This window comes from Mycteria americana, chromosome 2, assembly GCF_035582795.1.
Source record: "Mycteria americana isolate JAX WOST 10 ecotype Jacksonville Zoo and Gardens chromosome 2, USCA_MyAme_1.0, whole genome shotgun sequence".
Classification (NCBI taxonomy): Eukaryota; Metazoa; Chordata; class Aves; order Ciconiiformes; family Ciconiidae; genus Mycteria; species Mycteria americana.
Genome location: NC_134366.1, coordinates 134,369,069 through 134,386,781, shown reverse-complemented (window position 1 = coordinate 134,386,781; position 17,713 = coordinate 134,369,069). Strand labels below are relative to the sequence as shown.

At 39.6% G+C, this 17,713-nt stretch overlaps 1 protein-coding gene across 1 annotated transcript in view; it reads left to right on the top strand.

Moving 5' to 3' along the window:
- Window positions 1-17,713, top strand: part of CA8 (carbonic anhydrase 8) — a 50,621-nt gene that overhangs the window by 14,098 nt on the left and 18,810 nt on the right. The window contains exons 4-7 of the mRNA XM_075495719.1: window positions 10,336-10,431; window positions 12,877-12,939; window positions 14,313-14,361; window positions 17,043-17,155. Coding sequence (XP_075351834.1) covers window positions 10,336-10,431; window positions 12,877-12,939; window positions 14,313-14,361; window positions 17,043-17,155 — 321 coding nt within the window. The remainder of the gene's footprint in view (window positions 1-10,335; window positions 10,432-12,876; window positions 12,940-14,312; window positions 14,362-17,042; window positions 17,156-17,713) is intronic.

Below are 17,713 nucleotides of genomic sequence, written 5' to 3'. Positions count from 1 at the left end.
TATCAGGGAACAATAACCTGCTCTGTGGTGCTCCTTGCTTCACACACTGAGCAGAAACATGGCACAGTGAAGAGCCTGACCTATGAATCTGACAGTAATAACTGTGTAGCTTTTAATTTTCTTACTGACAGGATTGATATTGAGTCAGCGTTGTGGTTTAGCCCCAGTTGGCAATCAAGGACTACACAGCCGCTTGCTCACCCTCCCTCCCAGTAGGATGAGGGAGAGAATCTGAAGAGCAAAAGTAAGAAAAGTCACGGGTTGAGCTAAGAACAGTTTAATAATTGAAATATAATAATAATAATAATAATAATAATAATAATAATAATAATAATAGTAATGAAAAGGAAAACAATGAGAGAAAGAGAGAGAGGAACAAAACACAAGAAAAAAACCAAGTGGTGCAGCCCCTCACCCCCCGCTGACCAATGCCCAGCCAGTCCCTGGGCAGCAATCGCTGCCCCCTGGCCAACTCCCCCCAGTTTCTATACTGAGCATGACGTCATATGGTATGGAATAGCCCTTGGGCCAGTTTGGGTCAGCTGTCCTGGCTGTGCCCCCTCCCAGCTTCTAGTATAAGCACTACTTAGCAACAACTAAAACATCAGTGTGTTACCACATTATTCTCATACTAAATCCAAAACACAGCGCTATACCAGCTACTAGAAAGAAAATTAACTCTATCCCACCCAAAACCAGGACAGTCAGCAATCTGGAATCAAGGGTATTTTGTCTTTTTCATTCCTTTTCTTAGCCTATATAATTTTATTACAGTTGGAAAAATGTTCATTTTTTATTAATTCCTGTTTTCTTTTAATCTCTTGTGTGTGCCAGTAGAAATAAGCAGTGCTTGTGCTTTCAAATGGGAAGAAAAAATAAATGCACACAAATTACAAATTACAGCATCCTCAGTTTCCCCTCTACCCTTCGATGGTTTGCCAGTGGTTTTCCTAAGAAACAGGTAAGCTAATGTAACATGTCAGCAGCCTCTGTGGGCAAATGAGGTATTTTGATCTTCTGTTCAAGGCCTGGACAAAAGAGGTCTAGGTAGGGTTTGCAAAACTTTCTGCAGACTGGTGTCCTTCACAAGAACTAAGACAGGTAAAGACATTGGCATTGTGGTTGTATTAACAGTGAAGATAGTTTATGCCCGTGTCTTGCTTTCTTGGGAGTGCTAAGAGAACTGCAGCAGTGTTTGGCTTTGTGTCAGTCTACTTGCGTCCCCTTCCTGTTTCCTAACCTTGTATACAGTGGAAACGAAGCCCCTCTCTGAAGAGTTAGTCTATCTCTGGTTAGAAGAGGGACACAAGACCCATTTTTCCCTTTATTATTAAGTTTAAATTACTTTTCTTTTTTTAGCCTTTTAGCTTTTTTTGCCAGAACAGAAAGAAGAACACTTGGTTGGATATTTTACGGTTCCCATTATTTTTCTTTTTAGCTCACTGTTCATAGGTTCCCATTATTTTTCTTGTTAGCTCACTGTTTGTAGCTGTAGTCTTTTGAATCTCTCCAAATACATCAGTACTTCCTGCTGTTAATTTCATTTCTTCAGTGGACCAACAGCTCTTTGTCTTATATGAAACAAGGCTACTGCATGTGATTAGACTGTTCAAAGGGAACATGGGTCCCTGGTTAATATTAGATGTTGCCATGTTTTTATTATTATTTTTCAGTATGGCTTACCAAAGTAGATATTTCTTTAGCACAAGCGATTTGCCACAGCAACTGCGAGAGTGTTTCCTGAGATGCTGCAAATAATTCAGTAGTCCCACTATTCCTTACCTTTTCAGTGGCACACCTGAAGGTATGCCACACAATTGCCTAGACTACTTTTGCTGTTGCTTGGCTGGCTGTTTGGAAAGAGAATAGATTTTGGAAGATGTCTTTGCAACCCTTCCTTTTATGATCCAACTAAAATAATTTTATTTACAGCCATGTTACAGTTCCGCCCTCTTTCAAAGATGTTCACAGAGAGGAAAGCACCAGTCAGCAAGGATTCTGGACTACCCTGATGCCCCAGTCAAGCATTTGTTCTGCATGTTTTAGCTGCGAATTTAGCTTTTGACCTGAGACATATAGTATCTCACACTGTGACTGTGAAGTTTTTTAAACGGTATCTCCAGGATACCTTGTACTCGGCTCCAACTTGATTTGCTTGCATCTAATTTATCTGATTTTGGATTACAGACTTCTTTGTTCAGGGAATGTCATCTCGTTCTGTCTGTACTTGGAGCCTGATGGTTAACCCACAGGCTAGACCTGCTAGATCTTTAACACTTTCAATAAATTGTAACAAGCAGAAGTTCAGCAGAAGCTGTGCTTTCCCTTCTCACAGGTTATATTAATCAGGAGGTTTTTAATGCTAACAGTGTTTTCACCTGTGTTTCTGGGCGCTGCTTTCAGCTTGTCTCTCTTAGTGCTGAAATTAGCGTTGCTTTCAAAGATAGGCACAGCGTTCCCTTTATGTCATTTTTTATGACAGTGATCTATCTGTGAAATTTTAAAGAGGATTTAATTTCTCCTGAAATTCAGTGGCATTTTGTCACCTATCCACAATAGAAGCATTGAAAAATTCAAGTCTACAAGCATAAACCAAGTACACTGATTTAATAACCTAACTCCCTTGGCTACTTCCTTGTCCTCTTCTTCTTCTTGATTTTGCCCAGAGTTCATGATCTACTAATTTGCTTTTATTTGCATTTGCATTTTCAAAGGAAGCATATTTACCTTGACTGAACTGTAATGTTTAACCATGCAGGCTTTGTTACTTTATGGGGTTTTGTTTCTTTCTTTGTGGCATTGAGTACGTACACATACTCCTGCTTCTCCTAAAACATTTTCAAACAGCCTCTGTATCAATTCCATTAACTTTAATTTCCTAAACCTCTCCTTCAGGCTGTTAATAACTAACTTTCTATTTTTTTAATCACTTTTCTTGAAGCTGTGTGCCCTGGTCATATCCTTGGTTCAGTCCCCTTGTGAGGAGTTGGAACTTAATTACTGTATGTTATGGTCACTGCCAGCAGCTTAGTCAATTGCTTCCTGAAACAATTCAGTGCCGAGTCAAGTATCAGCTCATAAATTTCTATGCACATGTATAATAGCAAGACACAATTTTTCCACATTTTGTCCTCCTGTGATGTTGTTTACGCAATATTTGCGTTGTTGAAATTACACATCATTATTGTACGACTGGGCTGTGTTGCCTTCCATTATTACTAGCTGAAATCCTCAGCTTCATTTCATCCCTCTCAAACCAGGAAAAAGACTTTATGCTGGCCCCAGTTAGGTAGCCAGAGTTTCCCATTTGTACTGTTCCCTCCTCAGCTTTTATGGCGTATTGTGAATGCAACTGGAATATACTGATCTCTAACAAACTTGGGTGAGGCCAGGAGTACAGTTCTTAGCTCTACAATCTTTAGCAGAGCAGCTCTAAAGCTGCTTTAATTTACCTTAGGGATATAGATTCATCCCAGAGATGGCATTTATGTGGAATCGAAACAGTTTCAGCTCCATTCTCTTTCTCAGCAGTGACAGAAATATGACAAAAAGCAATATGCTCAAAATTTCCAGACTAACATGTTTTAGATGCAACTCTGGTTAAGATGTGGGGATGCAATATTCACCTATTAGTCTTTTGAGGTACAGTTTATAGAATTGAAATAAGAATTGGGAAGATGTGAGAGCAATAACATATCTCTCATCCTTAAATGCCTTCTTGGCCTGTAATATTACTAGACTAAGCAGACTTTTCTGGAGCTTGTAATTGCTAGTTGCATGGCTAACAAGAAATAGCTGTATAACCTAGTTCTGACCAAGGAACAAAGCTTTCCAGAAGATTAATTTACACACAATGCAGCATGCATTGAAGAAAGAAGCTTTTGTAATAATTAGCTCCTTAGTAAAGAGTAAGAGTGTAGAGACTGGAAAAAGTACAATGGGTGATTGCAACAGCAGCATGGATTCAAGCAAGGCTAGTGACGATAGTGTCACAGTCTGATGTTCTAACAGTTTAACATGCATATCTGAAGAGGAATTATTTTAAAAAGACAGCCTGCTATTGTGTGTAGAGCACAAACAGGAGCCTGTTCAACAGAAGGATCCCCCATGTCACAGCCTCTTGCAAAATGGGCTATGGTTGCCAATTAGGTTGAGGCAGGACCCACACCCAGGCTGGGCAGGTATTTCATGTTGCCTCCTGCTGCCTCAGCTGCTGGTGGTTTTACCAGGCATAACCCCCTTGTAGGGCCTGGTTTTGGTGCCACGGAGGTCAGGAGGAGTTTTGCTGTTGGCACATTTCCCCTTGACTCCAATGGGGTGTGGGCTTGGTGCTTTGCTCCAAACTGCCTGGCTTAGCCAGTGGAAACGCTGCACATTGAACAGTGTTTTGTAGTGATCCCAATAACAAATGAGGATTCCAGTAGTTTAGCAATAAGTATTTATAAAGAAAGCAGTTACAGTATACGGACTCCTTTTTATGGTAGCAAGTCATTCCAGATTGTGCAGTTTTATAGCAAATTTGTCACATTAAGATCGTATAAGAGTGCAGAAACATTTGACTACAGAGTCCTTCTTCTTTCTTTACCATTAATCAGATATGTCACAACAAAAGATGAGCTGTGATTTATTTCCATGTATTTTCCTATAAAGCATGAGCCTGTCTTATGTTTGGTCTGCCACTTGGGTGACAGATGCACACCGGCATGTTGCAGTAGAGCTACAGAGCTAGTAGTGACTTTCCTGACATTGCAAGAGTTGGGTAAACTTAGGTGAAAGTAAATTTAGGTGAAACTTGGTCATTCACATAGATGAATGACTGAGAGGGTCTGAGAAAGAGGTGCCATTCAGGAGTCCAGAGACCTCATTCTGGTGGTTGTGGGCAATTCGTGCTTGGGCTCCTGAGCAGAGACTCTTCTGGGGAGTGTAAAAGGGCAAGAGGCAAGGGACACGGGTTGCAACAAGACAGATCCTGATTAGATACAAGGAGAGAAAATTCTTCCCTATGGGAGAGGTCAAATGCGGAACAGGTTACCCAGAGAGGTTGTCAGATCTCCATCCTTGGAGATATGCAAACCCTAGTTGGACAAGGCCATGAGAAACCTGATCTGACTTTGAATTAGTAGCTAACTTTGAAGTTGGTGCTCCTGTGAATAGGGAAGGAGGCCGTTGAACTTCCGAGGTGACTTCCAACCTAAATTATCCTGTTATTATATGTTTTTATGTACCCCAGACAGGGGAAAAATGTACGTGGTTTTGTAACTCTCTTTTTAATTGAGAGAAACTGGCTTCCAGAACTGATAAATGTGCTTGGTCATATAGAGTACTCTGATTCTTGCCAGAATCTGTTATCCCAGGGACTCTCATTCTGAGTAAAAATCTACCATTCCAGGCGTTTTCTTTTTGTGTTGACATAAACGGTATTTCTGTGGTAGAGAAAGGAATGGATTTAAGTGTAGGATTTTCATTTGTTTATTGATTTTAAAGCCAGAATCTCAGGCCCTTACTCAGTTTTGAAAAAGTCTTGATTTGAGACAGGCCCCTTGTTAATGTCAGCATCAGCTTTTCCTAAGCAAGGACATCAGGACTGGGATCAGTAGTCTTTTGGTTGAATGGGGACTGGATGAAAATTGAGAAGATTCTCAGAATTTGTTCCATACAAAATAATCCTTCTGTGGGGTTTACTCTGCTACCTGGAATAATTACGTAATTTTTCCTGTGAAGGAGAGTCTCTCCAGCTGTTCACAGAACAAATCAACTTTATCAGCACTTTATTATCATTTGCCTTTATGATTTTTCAGTTCATCTGATTTTAAGGAAGTCACTGCTACAATTCTTTGATTTACAGCTGGAATGTAAAGAGGCTCCAAATTATTTTTTTATCCAAGAGGAAAATGTATTTTTTGAGTGCTAAAGAATTTCTCACAGCTTTCTGATTATTTTGTAAAACTGTACTGTCTGGCACGCCAAGCCAGCCACCAATAATCAGTAACAGCATAGCTGACTCATTTTGGTTGTATAGAAACATCATAACTACCGAGTATCAAAACATTAGCTAACAAGTTGAGCAGAGCCTCTCCTGCCATACTGACATGTGCAGCTTGTTTGTACTCTGAATGAAAACCACACAATGGTAAGCTGCCAATACACTACAGCTGATTATTTAAAAAAACCCACATGGTTGTATTCATACTGGAGACTGGCACCCCTTGTGAGTATGCACTTTTTATATAGCTGTCTTAAATCAATGTAAAACTGAAGGTTTTTCCTCTGTGCACATCTGATTCCCATAAATATTAACAAGAGTTACAGGCCATGTTGTTTGTGGACTGTACTCTCTGGAGTTCAAGTTTTGTAATGTTTGTAGACTTTTTGCCATTTTTTTTTAAATGCTATCTGATGTTTTCATCTGAAGTCATATTACAAATAAAAAAAGAGCAAACAAAAGGCAGAACAGCTCCAGAGAACCACACGAACACACAGGATAAACCACAATTTGAAAGCAACACTTTGCTACGAACACTCAGGCCTTACTACTTCTTTGCTAATATTTCCCTTTCTGAATCACTTTTTCGTTTACTTACCCAGCTCCCATCTGAGCTACATTTTTCCTGCTCTGTAGAAGAATTCATTTGATTTGACTTCCATTTATTTAAGTGCATGTTGACATCCATTTATTTATTTAAATGTGCATGCATGGGCAGTTAGAGCAAAAGATGTGAAGCCTGTTGGCCTGTTCTTAGGAAATCTTATGGTATTAATTATTATTTTCCATTAGGTTGCTTGTCTAATTTCAGTTTGTAAATCCCTAATGACGGAACCTTTTCTGTGAATAGCTATTCCAAATACCACCTTGATTCAGAACATGGGAACGTAATAAATACGCTGCTGGATCAGGCCAGTGGTCCATCCAGTACTCCGTCTCTAGCAGTGTCAGTAAGGGGTGCTGTGTAGGGAGAGCACATGACCCTGACCACTTTTTATTGTACTCCCCAGTCATCTACTGTCATAGGACTAGGAGTGCTAGAGGCAGCATCTCTACCTGTTCTCTTTAGTGTCTGTTTTTGGACTTGTCCATCATTTGTCTGATCCATTTATGAACCTGCTGATACTATTTGGCACCACAGTGTTTATGACAGCAAGTTTACAACCTGCTGTGTAAAAAATAGATTACTAATCCACTGTAATTATCACCACCTCTAAGGAAGTAACACAGTAGCATCTTAAACACAGACCAGAAGTCCGTTCTACCTTGGGCTTTAGCAACCCAGTACAAAATGATGATTCTTGTTCTAAGGAGCCTACTATGTATTTTAAGCATCCTTGAGCAGAACCTCAAAGTTACAGAAACCTTTGGACCAGAAAGTGCTGACAGCCTATTTCAGTACCTTTAGTAATGTTGATTACTAAACCTGAACCTAGTCTAGGGGTTAAGTCTTTAGCCTTAAGTACATCCCATTTTTGTCTTTGTGTTATGGGTTTTTTTTTTTTTAGTAGATCATCCTGACCTCTGTTGAGCTGGTGGAAAGGAAGGAGGCCTGAGGGGATGTAGAGACCTAAAGATACTCTTAAAATACATAGTTAATATTTAACTTACTCTCCCCATGTCCCCTGGAGATGTGGGAAGAGGTGCTGGCCAGTAGGTATGTTCCTTGGAAGGCAGTTCCAGCTGCAGGGCTTTTTGCACTGTGGTCCCCCTTTCATGCAGCAGCTAAGTGTATTTTGCAGCATGTCTTCCTGTCAGGCTGTTTATGCTGCAGCACAGACTAATTCTAGACCTCTTAATGTTTTATAGTAGTACACAGAGGTTTTGGTGTCATTCTTCTAGCTGATATCATAGGAAAGTCTCTGCCTTGATGAGCCTGCTGCCTAAGACAGGACGACAGTCCGTTTCTGGATAAACTGGGGTCATTGCTGGTACGGTCTGAAGCGCTTGCTCATTTTCCTCTTGCTGGGGCTCAGCATTTTCCTTTCAAATATTCAGAAAAAACCCACTGTTGTCAGAATGCAGACAAATGTCAGATCAGACTTCACCTCTAAAGGAGCGTAACACACTGAATGCCACGGCAGCTTTAGCCAAGACCCGCCTGTTGACACAGTCAAAGTCATGCTCTCTTTACATTTGGCAATCGCCCTCAGCGCTATTGTTCCAGCCACCAAAGGACAAGCTTGCTTTGACATTTCCAACCAACCGAGTCGCTGTTCTCGCCGCACCAAGGACATTGCCATCGCGACTGCAGTCACCCCAACCTCATTCCTTCGCCTTTCCTTCTCAACGTCAGGATTTTGGTGAGGATCGTGGGGCTCCGTGAGCCCCCTCTAGTGGATAGCTGATGCAAACTCCAGGTTCGTCTCAGAAAAGTGCAACGCTTCGATTTCTGTCTTCTTGAGTGGTGGTAGTTCTGTGTCTGCTGAAGTGAGTGCTGGAGACCGAAATCTCATTATTTGATCCGGTGGTTTTGCTACTTTAAAACCCAAAGGCAAATCAAATGTGTCACAAAGCTTTTTATAGATTGTAAAATACATGGCACCAAGTAAGTCCATTGGCAATAGGGAGATAGCTTAGTTCTAACAGGGAGCATTTGTATGTCTAGAAGCTTCGTAGCTGTGGGCAAGTACATTTGTATTAGTATTCTCATGTGCAAGTGAATTATTATATTTTTGAAGGAAAAGGTTTCATGGAGCAGCAGCAGATGCCTTTGATCAGCATGAATAGAATTATTTGTATGATAATTTGGAATTTAATTTGGTGTACACTATGTTCATTTAAAATTTTGTATTGACTTTTGAAATGACAGTCCTCAAGAGGAGTGCCCAAAATTCTCATTGAAGGTTAAATAAGGGGAGAGTGATCGCTTGAGGAACTGGTCGCTGAAATGCTGAGATGCCAGTGTGAGCTCCTGCTGTGTAAGGGGCAAGAAGCATTTCACAGAGGCCGTTACTGGGCAGAAATGAAACACAAAATAGGAAGACACACTATCTGTGTTAAAAACTAATTTTGCTGAAGGTAGAAACAATGTTAGATAACAGGGTGACATTTTAACTTCTTAAACACATGACTGAGCAAAACATTGATCACGATTTTACAACGGGAATTAAATCTAAGAGTTTGTATTTTTTAGCTGTTTTATCTGTGTGGAATGTGCAAAAGTTGTTGGCAGATAAACTTCAAAGCAGCTGTGCTTAGGATGTTGAAGCTCTGCAATGTTATCAGACCCAGCCACAGAGATTACATTTTAGCATTAGTGCTGGAAAAGCTTGTGTTTGAAATGCATATTATTTCTCAGTAGATTGTGCCATCCTTCCTTCCTTCCTTTCTTTCTTTCTTTTTCTTTCCTTCCTTCCTTCCTCCCTCCTGCCTTTCTGCCCTTCCTTCCACCCTTCCTTTCTTCTGCCCTTCCTTCTCTCTTCCCTCCCTCCCTTTCTCACTCTCTTTATTTCTCTCTTTCCAACTGTCAGTTTGTTTTCCAGCACTTTTCTCTTACCTCTCTTCCCCCCATCTCCCTTCCTGCCCTCCTCCTACCCCTCCATCCCTTCCCTTCCTTCCTCCCTTTCCAACTGCCTGCTAGTCTGTCTTCCAGCACTTTTCTCAAACACCATGTCCCAAGACATGCTGTGACACCTCACCAGAACAGACTTCGTGTTTGCCGTCCGGTGCCTGCTGCCTGACATGTATTCATGCATTAACTCCTACAGGCCCTCTTACCTTGCAGAAGAAGGCAGTTGAGGGCTCATGTTTTACTCTTTAGCATCCCTTTCACTGCTGTCCCTAAAGTGGTCCTCCAGCCATTTTTCTCTGCTTGACTTTCTCTATGTTTAACCTTTCCCGAAATCACTTCTCCCACTTTTACTACTGACATTTGAGTGACTCATCTTGGAAGGTGATATGTGAGACAAGTGACATTAAGATGGTACAGTCAGCCAGTCAGATGTGTGTTTGGACAGCCTATGTCCATAATCATACTCCTGCCTTGGAAGAGAGCTGGCTGGCTGAGAGGCAACACTGGTGGGTTTCATTAGCTGACATTTCAGTATTCAAAGTGAGGGAGTTGGTAAATCATCATTAGCATCATTAGCATAATTATTCACACCTTTGTTGTAGATATTTGATAACTGGCTATACATCACTTTCTCTGCAGCTGACCTTTTTTTTCTTGGGATTCCCGATGTTTATAATAGGAATCCACTTATATACATGTACAGCCATAGGCATGCACCTATGTATATTCATGCATGCACACACACATGCTGAGGCTTTGTTAATTGGTATTAACTGCTGGTGTTTTTTTATTACAAAACGTATTTCTCTATTAGTCTATTTGCACTGTTTTGTTTTAGCTTCATCTAATGCACTGGAACTCCACACTGTACAGCAGCATTGATGAGGCAGTAGGGAAGAAGCACGGCATAGCTATTATTGCTTTGTTTGTGCAGGTAAGTTTCCTGTGTTGCACTTGTTATCATGCACTATCATTTGTCTGAGGGAAGTAAGTTCCTTTCCATTTTCTTTCATTTTTAACGATTTCATAAAATAAAACAATGTATGACTGCTGGTATTCTATTCAAAAGATACTTCACAGTCATATCTTCTGTGTATGTGCTACATAAGTAATTCTTGTTTAAATAGGCTATTGAAAGTATGTTAGTTAAAGAAGGGATAATACATAGTCGGCCATCTCTCTCTGTGACTCTGGCTGTAAGCAGACATCCACTCTCCATTCCTCTGAGGGCAGAATGAGGGCTATCGGGAGGTACAGGTGCTTCACTACCTCTGTAATGCGTTTTTCTCCATTCCTGGCCAGGCCTGCTGTTTGGGGATTGAGGAAATACACAGAGGAGAGAAGGAAAGAGGGGGAAAAAACCCCCTACTAACCCATTGGCTGAATGGGCTGAAACAGCTGAAAACTGGTAGTAGGATTGTGTTTTCTGAGCACAGTGACAAGTGTGTTTCTTCACACAGGACAAATATGAGGTAGAGTTGTATTACTTCTTCAGAGACGCCAGGCTGAGAGTGTAAAGAGTCTTGCCACAGACCCTCAGAAAAGCCTGCAACGAGGAGGCTTAAAGCTTGCTGGGGAGAAGGTGTAATGCAAGCGGGGAAGTTAGCCCCATAATCTAATTGCTGTTAAAGGTTTTTCAAGGGCTGCACTCTATAAAGAAGATTTTCTGTTTTAGTCCTCAAGCACCAGATTCTCATCTTCCTCATGAGAAATGGCAAACTGTTTTATTTAAATGGGTTTGGAGGAAGAGGTTTAGAGTTCGTGCTTAGATCAAATGGATTTTCTTTCACAGTGATATTATTAATTTGTCGTATTCCATAACGAGTTTATGAATGCCTTTGAGCTTTACCTCTGTTTGAATTTAAAGGTACATTGGTTACAGCTCCAACACTCAGATAGAACTGCTAAAAATGGAAGTCAGAAAGTCTTCAGTTTTGTATCCTAGAGGGCTGTGTGATAATTGCTTATGTAAGTCACCTTCTAATTCCAGCAGAGGTAACCTTCGAGTTTGTTAGAAAGTTATATATAAGTTCTTAAATAAATCTGAAACTTCAATGATAGATTTTCCGCTTCTGGTCTCTCACCTTCATCAGAATTCTTAAGCATTCCAAAGGGCTTTTTCATTAGCCAAGAAAGGCATCATATAATTACAATTGACCAAGGAAAAATAGTATTTATGCTGTTTAAAGGAACAGGGAGAGGAAATTCAGTGACCCTTTTTCCTGTTAAAGTCACGGAAATATAATAGTTTTGCACCATGGTTCTCAAACATAATTTAAGGTCAATGAAAATATTTTCACTGCTTTAAGTGACAGCCCTTGGTGACTATTAATTTAGAAACAGCATCTTTGAAGTGATTTCAATATCTTTTACCCCCTTCAAAGGTTTTAAATGGAAATCCTGTTCTGAAACAAAAGAAAATCCTCTTAAATTTGGAGAAATGACAAGCTACCTATTGTTGACATTCAATTGTTTCCTTCCAGTGACTACTGTGGCATTCTATTCCAAGAGAAACAAAAAACGAACAAATTTTTCAGGGTCCAGCTGTCCCATTCTCACTCATGCCTGCTTCATTCCTCATATGTGCACACCTTGGCAAAGAAATCAAGTGGAAGGTCGTTCTGAGTCTTCCTATTTTGCCAATGTTGTCCTGAAAGCAAAAGCTAGGGTCCTAGGATGGGTGATTTAGATCAGAAGCAGCTGAAATCAGCATACAGGGTGGACAACGTTCATACAAAATAAGAATATCTTATTTCATGAACACATTTCTTTTGAAAGCCCCATCTTCTGTGCCTTAAAGACGTTCAGTAAAGGCAGTGCTGCAGGCTGCTGGGAGCAGGATCCTAGAGATGCCGTGAGGGAGGGGATCTGCCATTCTGTGCTCTGGAAGCAGGAAAAAAACCTCCCCCAAGCTTCAGAGATACCTTGGGCCAGGTTTGCAATGCTGTGGGAACAAATTCAAAAAGTGTCTGTCATGTTTGTTCACTCTGTTCCTTTCTGTGTACTTTTCTGACAAAAACTGGTAAGGACAAACTGTATCCTTGGCATTTATATGCCATAATGCTGCATGATTTTGACTCCACATGCTGCAAAACAAGGTTAGTCAAAACTTACCAGACTTAACTGTGACTCTTTCTCTTGTTCTGTGAGTTTCTGTCTCTGCTTTAAAGTTATTTACACCTTGTTTAGTTTTGACTGGTGACTTTATCATGATTTAATTGTTTGGAGTTGCCATGTATCAGTGTATTTCATTAACATAGGGTTGTGTAGCTTAACTGAAAACAACTACAGAACTTAATGTTCTGGTTGACATCTGTCTTGCCTCACAGTTTCAGAAATAGCAAAATACTGAATCTCATCTTTGCTTGCTGTATTTCAGATAGGAAAAGAGCATGTAGGCCTAAAGGCTGTAACTGAAATTCTCCAGGACATCCAGTACAAGGTAAGGCATTGTCTGAAAAAATACTTCCTTCACTGACCAGAGAAAGAGTGACAGAGCGAAGGGTATATACGAAACACTGAAGCCAAGTGAAGGGTTTCAGATGGGTGTGTAGTAAAAGCATGTGTGAAAACCATAGTTTGGTGGCCTGCATCAGAAGCTCAGCATTTTACAGTACTTTCAGATAATATACAGTCTTTATAGTTCCTTTTCTGATGGCCAGAAGGTTTGATCTTCTATACCACTAACTGATTGCAAGTACTACCTTTTCAGTGATTATCATGAAGTCAGTGTGAATGCGAGCACTGCAACACGCTTAGTGAACACCAGCAGCAGCAGCATCTCCAAAATTATCTGTTTTTAATTTGTAGAGGAAAAGAATAGATGAACTGGGCACCCATATTAACTTGCAGTGGGAAATCAGCAAAAACACAATGCTGTCTTGTCAGGTGGATTATGTGTGGGGATCCTGAAGGACAGATAATAAGCCTAGCAGGACTGAGGAGATATGAGTGCTCTCCAGAATGTTGATGCTATCTTAAATGACCTTGGGCAAGTTACTTCCGTCTCTCTGCTTTGTGGTCTCTGTCCGTAACATAGAAATAATCATACTTACCTTTGATTTTAAAGGATTTTGAGATGTATTAATGAGACATTCTGTATTGGTCTGGAGAGATTAGCCATTCACTTCAGTGGGTGCTGAAGTGTAGAAAAATTAGAAGGGAAATGAAAATCTTCTTTTAGTCAAATAATATATGGTAAACTTCAGTCATGATGTTTAATATTACAAACTCATTGTTTATGAAGGTGTCAGACAAAACAATAGTGTATGGAACTCTGCAGTTTCATTACTGAAAGGACAGCCAAGTAAAGGAAGGTCATGAAAGGCCTCGTCATTGTGAGCGTGTTATACTAACGACTTTCAGAGGGGCAGCATCAAACATACTTTTGGCACACATAAAATTATCTTGCCTTAAATATGTGGAACCAGCTTTATTTTATTAAGTGTTACCCACACCGGTCAAGGAAAAGCTCACTTTGGCCCTTGTTTTTTAAACTCATTTTGTATGGAACCCCTGAATTTCATGTGGAGAATTTCAAGGCTAGGACCTGGAAGGAGCCCAGGTACTAAAGGCAGAAAGTTAACAAATTGCTGAGATAGCCTTAGAAGTAAAATATAAAATAGAATAAAACACGTGTTTGTGTAGCTGCAAGGACAAATGCAATGATGATTAAATGGGGACTATTAATGAGGTTGCTTTGCACAGGAATTCAAGGCTTAATGTTATAAGAACACACAGTATGTTTTACCTCTCCATTCATAATAATTTTAATAAGAAACTAGAGATGAGTTTGATTTGTATTCATTTTTTCAGGGAAAGTCCAAAACAATACCCTGTTTTAATCCCAACTCTTTATTGCCAGGTAGGTGCCTTTGCTTACTTTTGTGTGGGTGGATTACTAGCTAATTGCAGAGGCTGAGACAATCTTGATCTAAAGCACAGCCTAACTGCAAGCCTGAGAGTGTATCCCATAAAGTGGTAATGCATTTTGCACCTAGTGGTGCTAACAGGGATAGGGATGAAGTCCCTTTGGAATTTATGATAAATCCGCACCTTCGTCCTGTGAGTGGGATGTGATACTGTAGTCCATGCACTGCTGGCAACACTGTGGCTAGCTTTCATGATGATTTATCATCCCACCTAGAAGGGGAGCTGTCTGTACTCCTTTCTGTACTTCGGCATAAAATAGGAAGCTTAAGGGTACCCACTTACCATGGTAGCATTTTGGCAGTGTCAAAAGACAGTGCCGTAATGCAATGACAGTTGTATAGCATACAAGGAGTAGTGACAATGGGAGGCAAATTCAAATTCATACAGCTAAAAGTTAGAGTAAGAGTAAGAAACAACTGCTTCCTCTACCTTGTCTTGAAAAAAAAAAGTGACTTTTTAAAAAATGCATTTCTACAAAATGAATGTTTCTGTGAGGAATCCTTCTGAGCTAAATTCCATGTCATAGTGGCAAGATCTTTAATTTTCCAAAGTAAACCAGGCCTCCATTAAACTATATTAATTGTATCAAAAGAATATCGTTTAGGTTGCAAAGTCAAGTGCTCAGCAATTAGGAATTGCAGGAATTAAGGCTGCCTGTGCCCCTTCATGCATATGTGTTATAAAACATCTTTTAATTGCGTGACCATAAGTTATTTTTTACAGGACCCCTGCCTCACAGTTCCTGTTTGATGCTGATCAAGTCACATAAACCAAAATTTTCATAAGTCATCTCTAACTATGTGTTCCTCATTTTCTAGGTGCCCGACTTGAGATCATGGGGTCTGATTTGCAGAAGTGCTGAGTGCTTACACCTCCAACTGAAGTCAATGGGAGCAGTGTTCTGACTGCATTAAGTGCTATAGAAAGTTAACTACTCTGAGAAATCAGGTTCTAAGCACCTCATATTGAACACCTCAAATGAATAGATGCATTTGACCTTAACTTCTCCGTGCCTCAGTTCCCCAGCTTTAAAGTGTGGGGGTAATCTGTCCTTCCTCACCACACTGAGGTCTTGGAAGGATAAATTAATTCATGTTTGTGAAGTACTCAGACACTGAAGAAATGAGTGCATTAGAAATATGAAAAAATGACAAAATGTGGTCCTTCTAACAAGCAGGATTTGAATAGAATGTGAAAAAGAAGACCAAGGACCACATATCATACTGAGAAAGCCAAATGTTATTAGATGCTTTTCAAAAGAAAATCATCCATCTTTGCAATTAAATGATGAAAAGTTCTCTAGAAAAGGCATACGTGATCGTGTAACAAGATGGTGTCACAATGCGTGCACAGGATGGGCTGAATTAATTCTTGCAGTTCTTAACTTTTGAGTGTTTGACAATGCAACTAGCTTTCAATGAATTTGCTATGTGATTCCCTAACTAAAAAAGATTTTTTGAAAATTTTCTTTTTCCCTAAGAAAGAAAATTACACCAACAAAACAAAATCCATTCACTGACAATCACAGGCTTCATTAGCAAGATTTAATTCTGCTGATACTCATCTGAGCTAGTAGTGAAATGGCAGTAACAAGTTAGATCAACCAAGCAGGTTTATTCCAGTTTCCAACCTCCCACCCTGTCCTTGTCAAGCTAGTCACAACCTTCCCCCTTGCTCTCCATGCCGTAGTTAACCAGCCTGTGTCTCAAGGTTTGTTTCTTGTCCCCTCTTTTACAGTGAGGCAGTTTCCTATACGTACTTCTTAAGCTGTGTCAGGGAGTCATTTGTGAGTATGGCCTACAGCAGCAAAGGGCAGCCCTGTGTAGTCTCACTTATGAAGTGTGGTGTGACTGGAATCTCTGAGGAATTAAAAGAATTAAAATCAAACGTGTATGTAGAGTTAAAACTCTGGACAAACCATTGTATGTTTTCTTGAGAGGCAACTGTTTATTCCAACAGTTATTTATAAACCTATTAATAAGTTTATAAATTTATTAAGTTTATTCTTAAATAAACCTTGATTTTTTTCCCTGTGAAATTCAAGTCACTTTTCCAAAGCTGGGAGACACCAGTGCATCTCAAAAAATATGTCACCAGAACTGTGAACTGAAAAGTTTGGCTTGAGCTGTTTTCACTGAATTTTTCTAAAAAATGAAATAAATTCATCCTTGAGATATATCCTAAATGTAGAAGTCAGTTAAAATTTGATCACCACAGCCCCTCTGCCTTCAAAATGGAATGTGTTTTGAGTTTTTGACACTAACAGGAGCTATTTCCCACCATATTATTTAATTGCTGTGCATATTATTTAATTGCTGTGTTAGTTTAAGGAGGTGTGCACATGTTATTTTTCACATCTATAAAGTAGCATATTCATCTTTAAAATACTCATCTGCAAGGGGAATTTACTGTAATATAATGACCAATAGCTCGTGTACATTCACCTGAGAAAGTAGTGGACAGTGCTTGGCAGGTTATAAATTCACACCTTAACTTACTGCGTCCTAATGTAAACATATGAGTAAACCCATGGCTATCATAAGCTGTCATAATTGGAAAGACACAATTATCTTCCTTAATGTCATTAAAATTCCACATTTATTTTAATTTCAGATCCTCTACTGCGTGACTACTGGGTGTATGAGGGCTCTCTAACCATTCCACCCTGCAGTGAAGGTGTCACCTGGATATTATTTCGCTATCCTTTGACTGTGTCCCAAGTGCAGGTAACAGCTGTGCTTAAAGTGACCTTGGAATATGGTTATGAGCTAAAGGTTATAGCGTGCAAATATATATATCGGGGCATTATATCTGTTCTCCTTGAAGATCCCATTAGATCAGTACATGGCTTTTCAAGTAAAGGTTAAGCCTTTTGAGTCACTGAAAGCAATGCAAAGGTCAGAGATGAAAAACCTTGTTATCATTTATCATCTGCATTTAAAATAATTCTTTATTTAAGTGAAAGAAAAAGAAAGACGTCAATGGGCAAAAGAAATTCAATTCTTTGTAATTGTTAGCTTTCAAATATCACTGCTTTTTGATGTTAAAGGAACAAAAAAGCACAGGGAGACACTATGTCCTGGAGAATGAAAAATGTTAACATAGTACAGGCTAGCTATATTGCATTGAACTATATTTAACTGATCTTGCTCTTTTTTAATTCTGTTTTATAATAAATGTCAAATGGAAACTACCTATTTACATTTGATTTCACACATATGTATTTTAAAGTTTTTTTTTTTTTTTTTTTAAATTATATCTAACGGTCATGTGAGCCTTTCTAT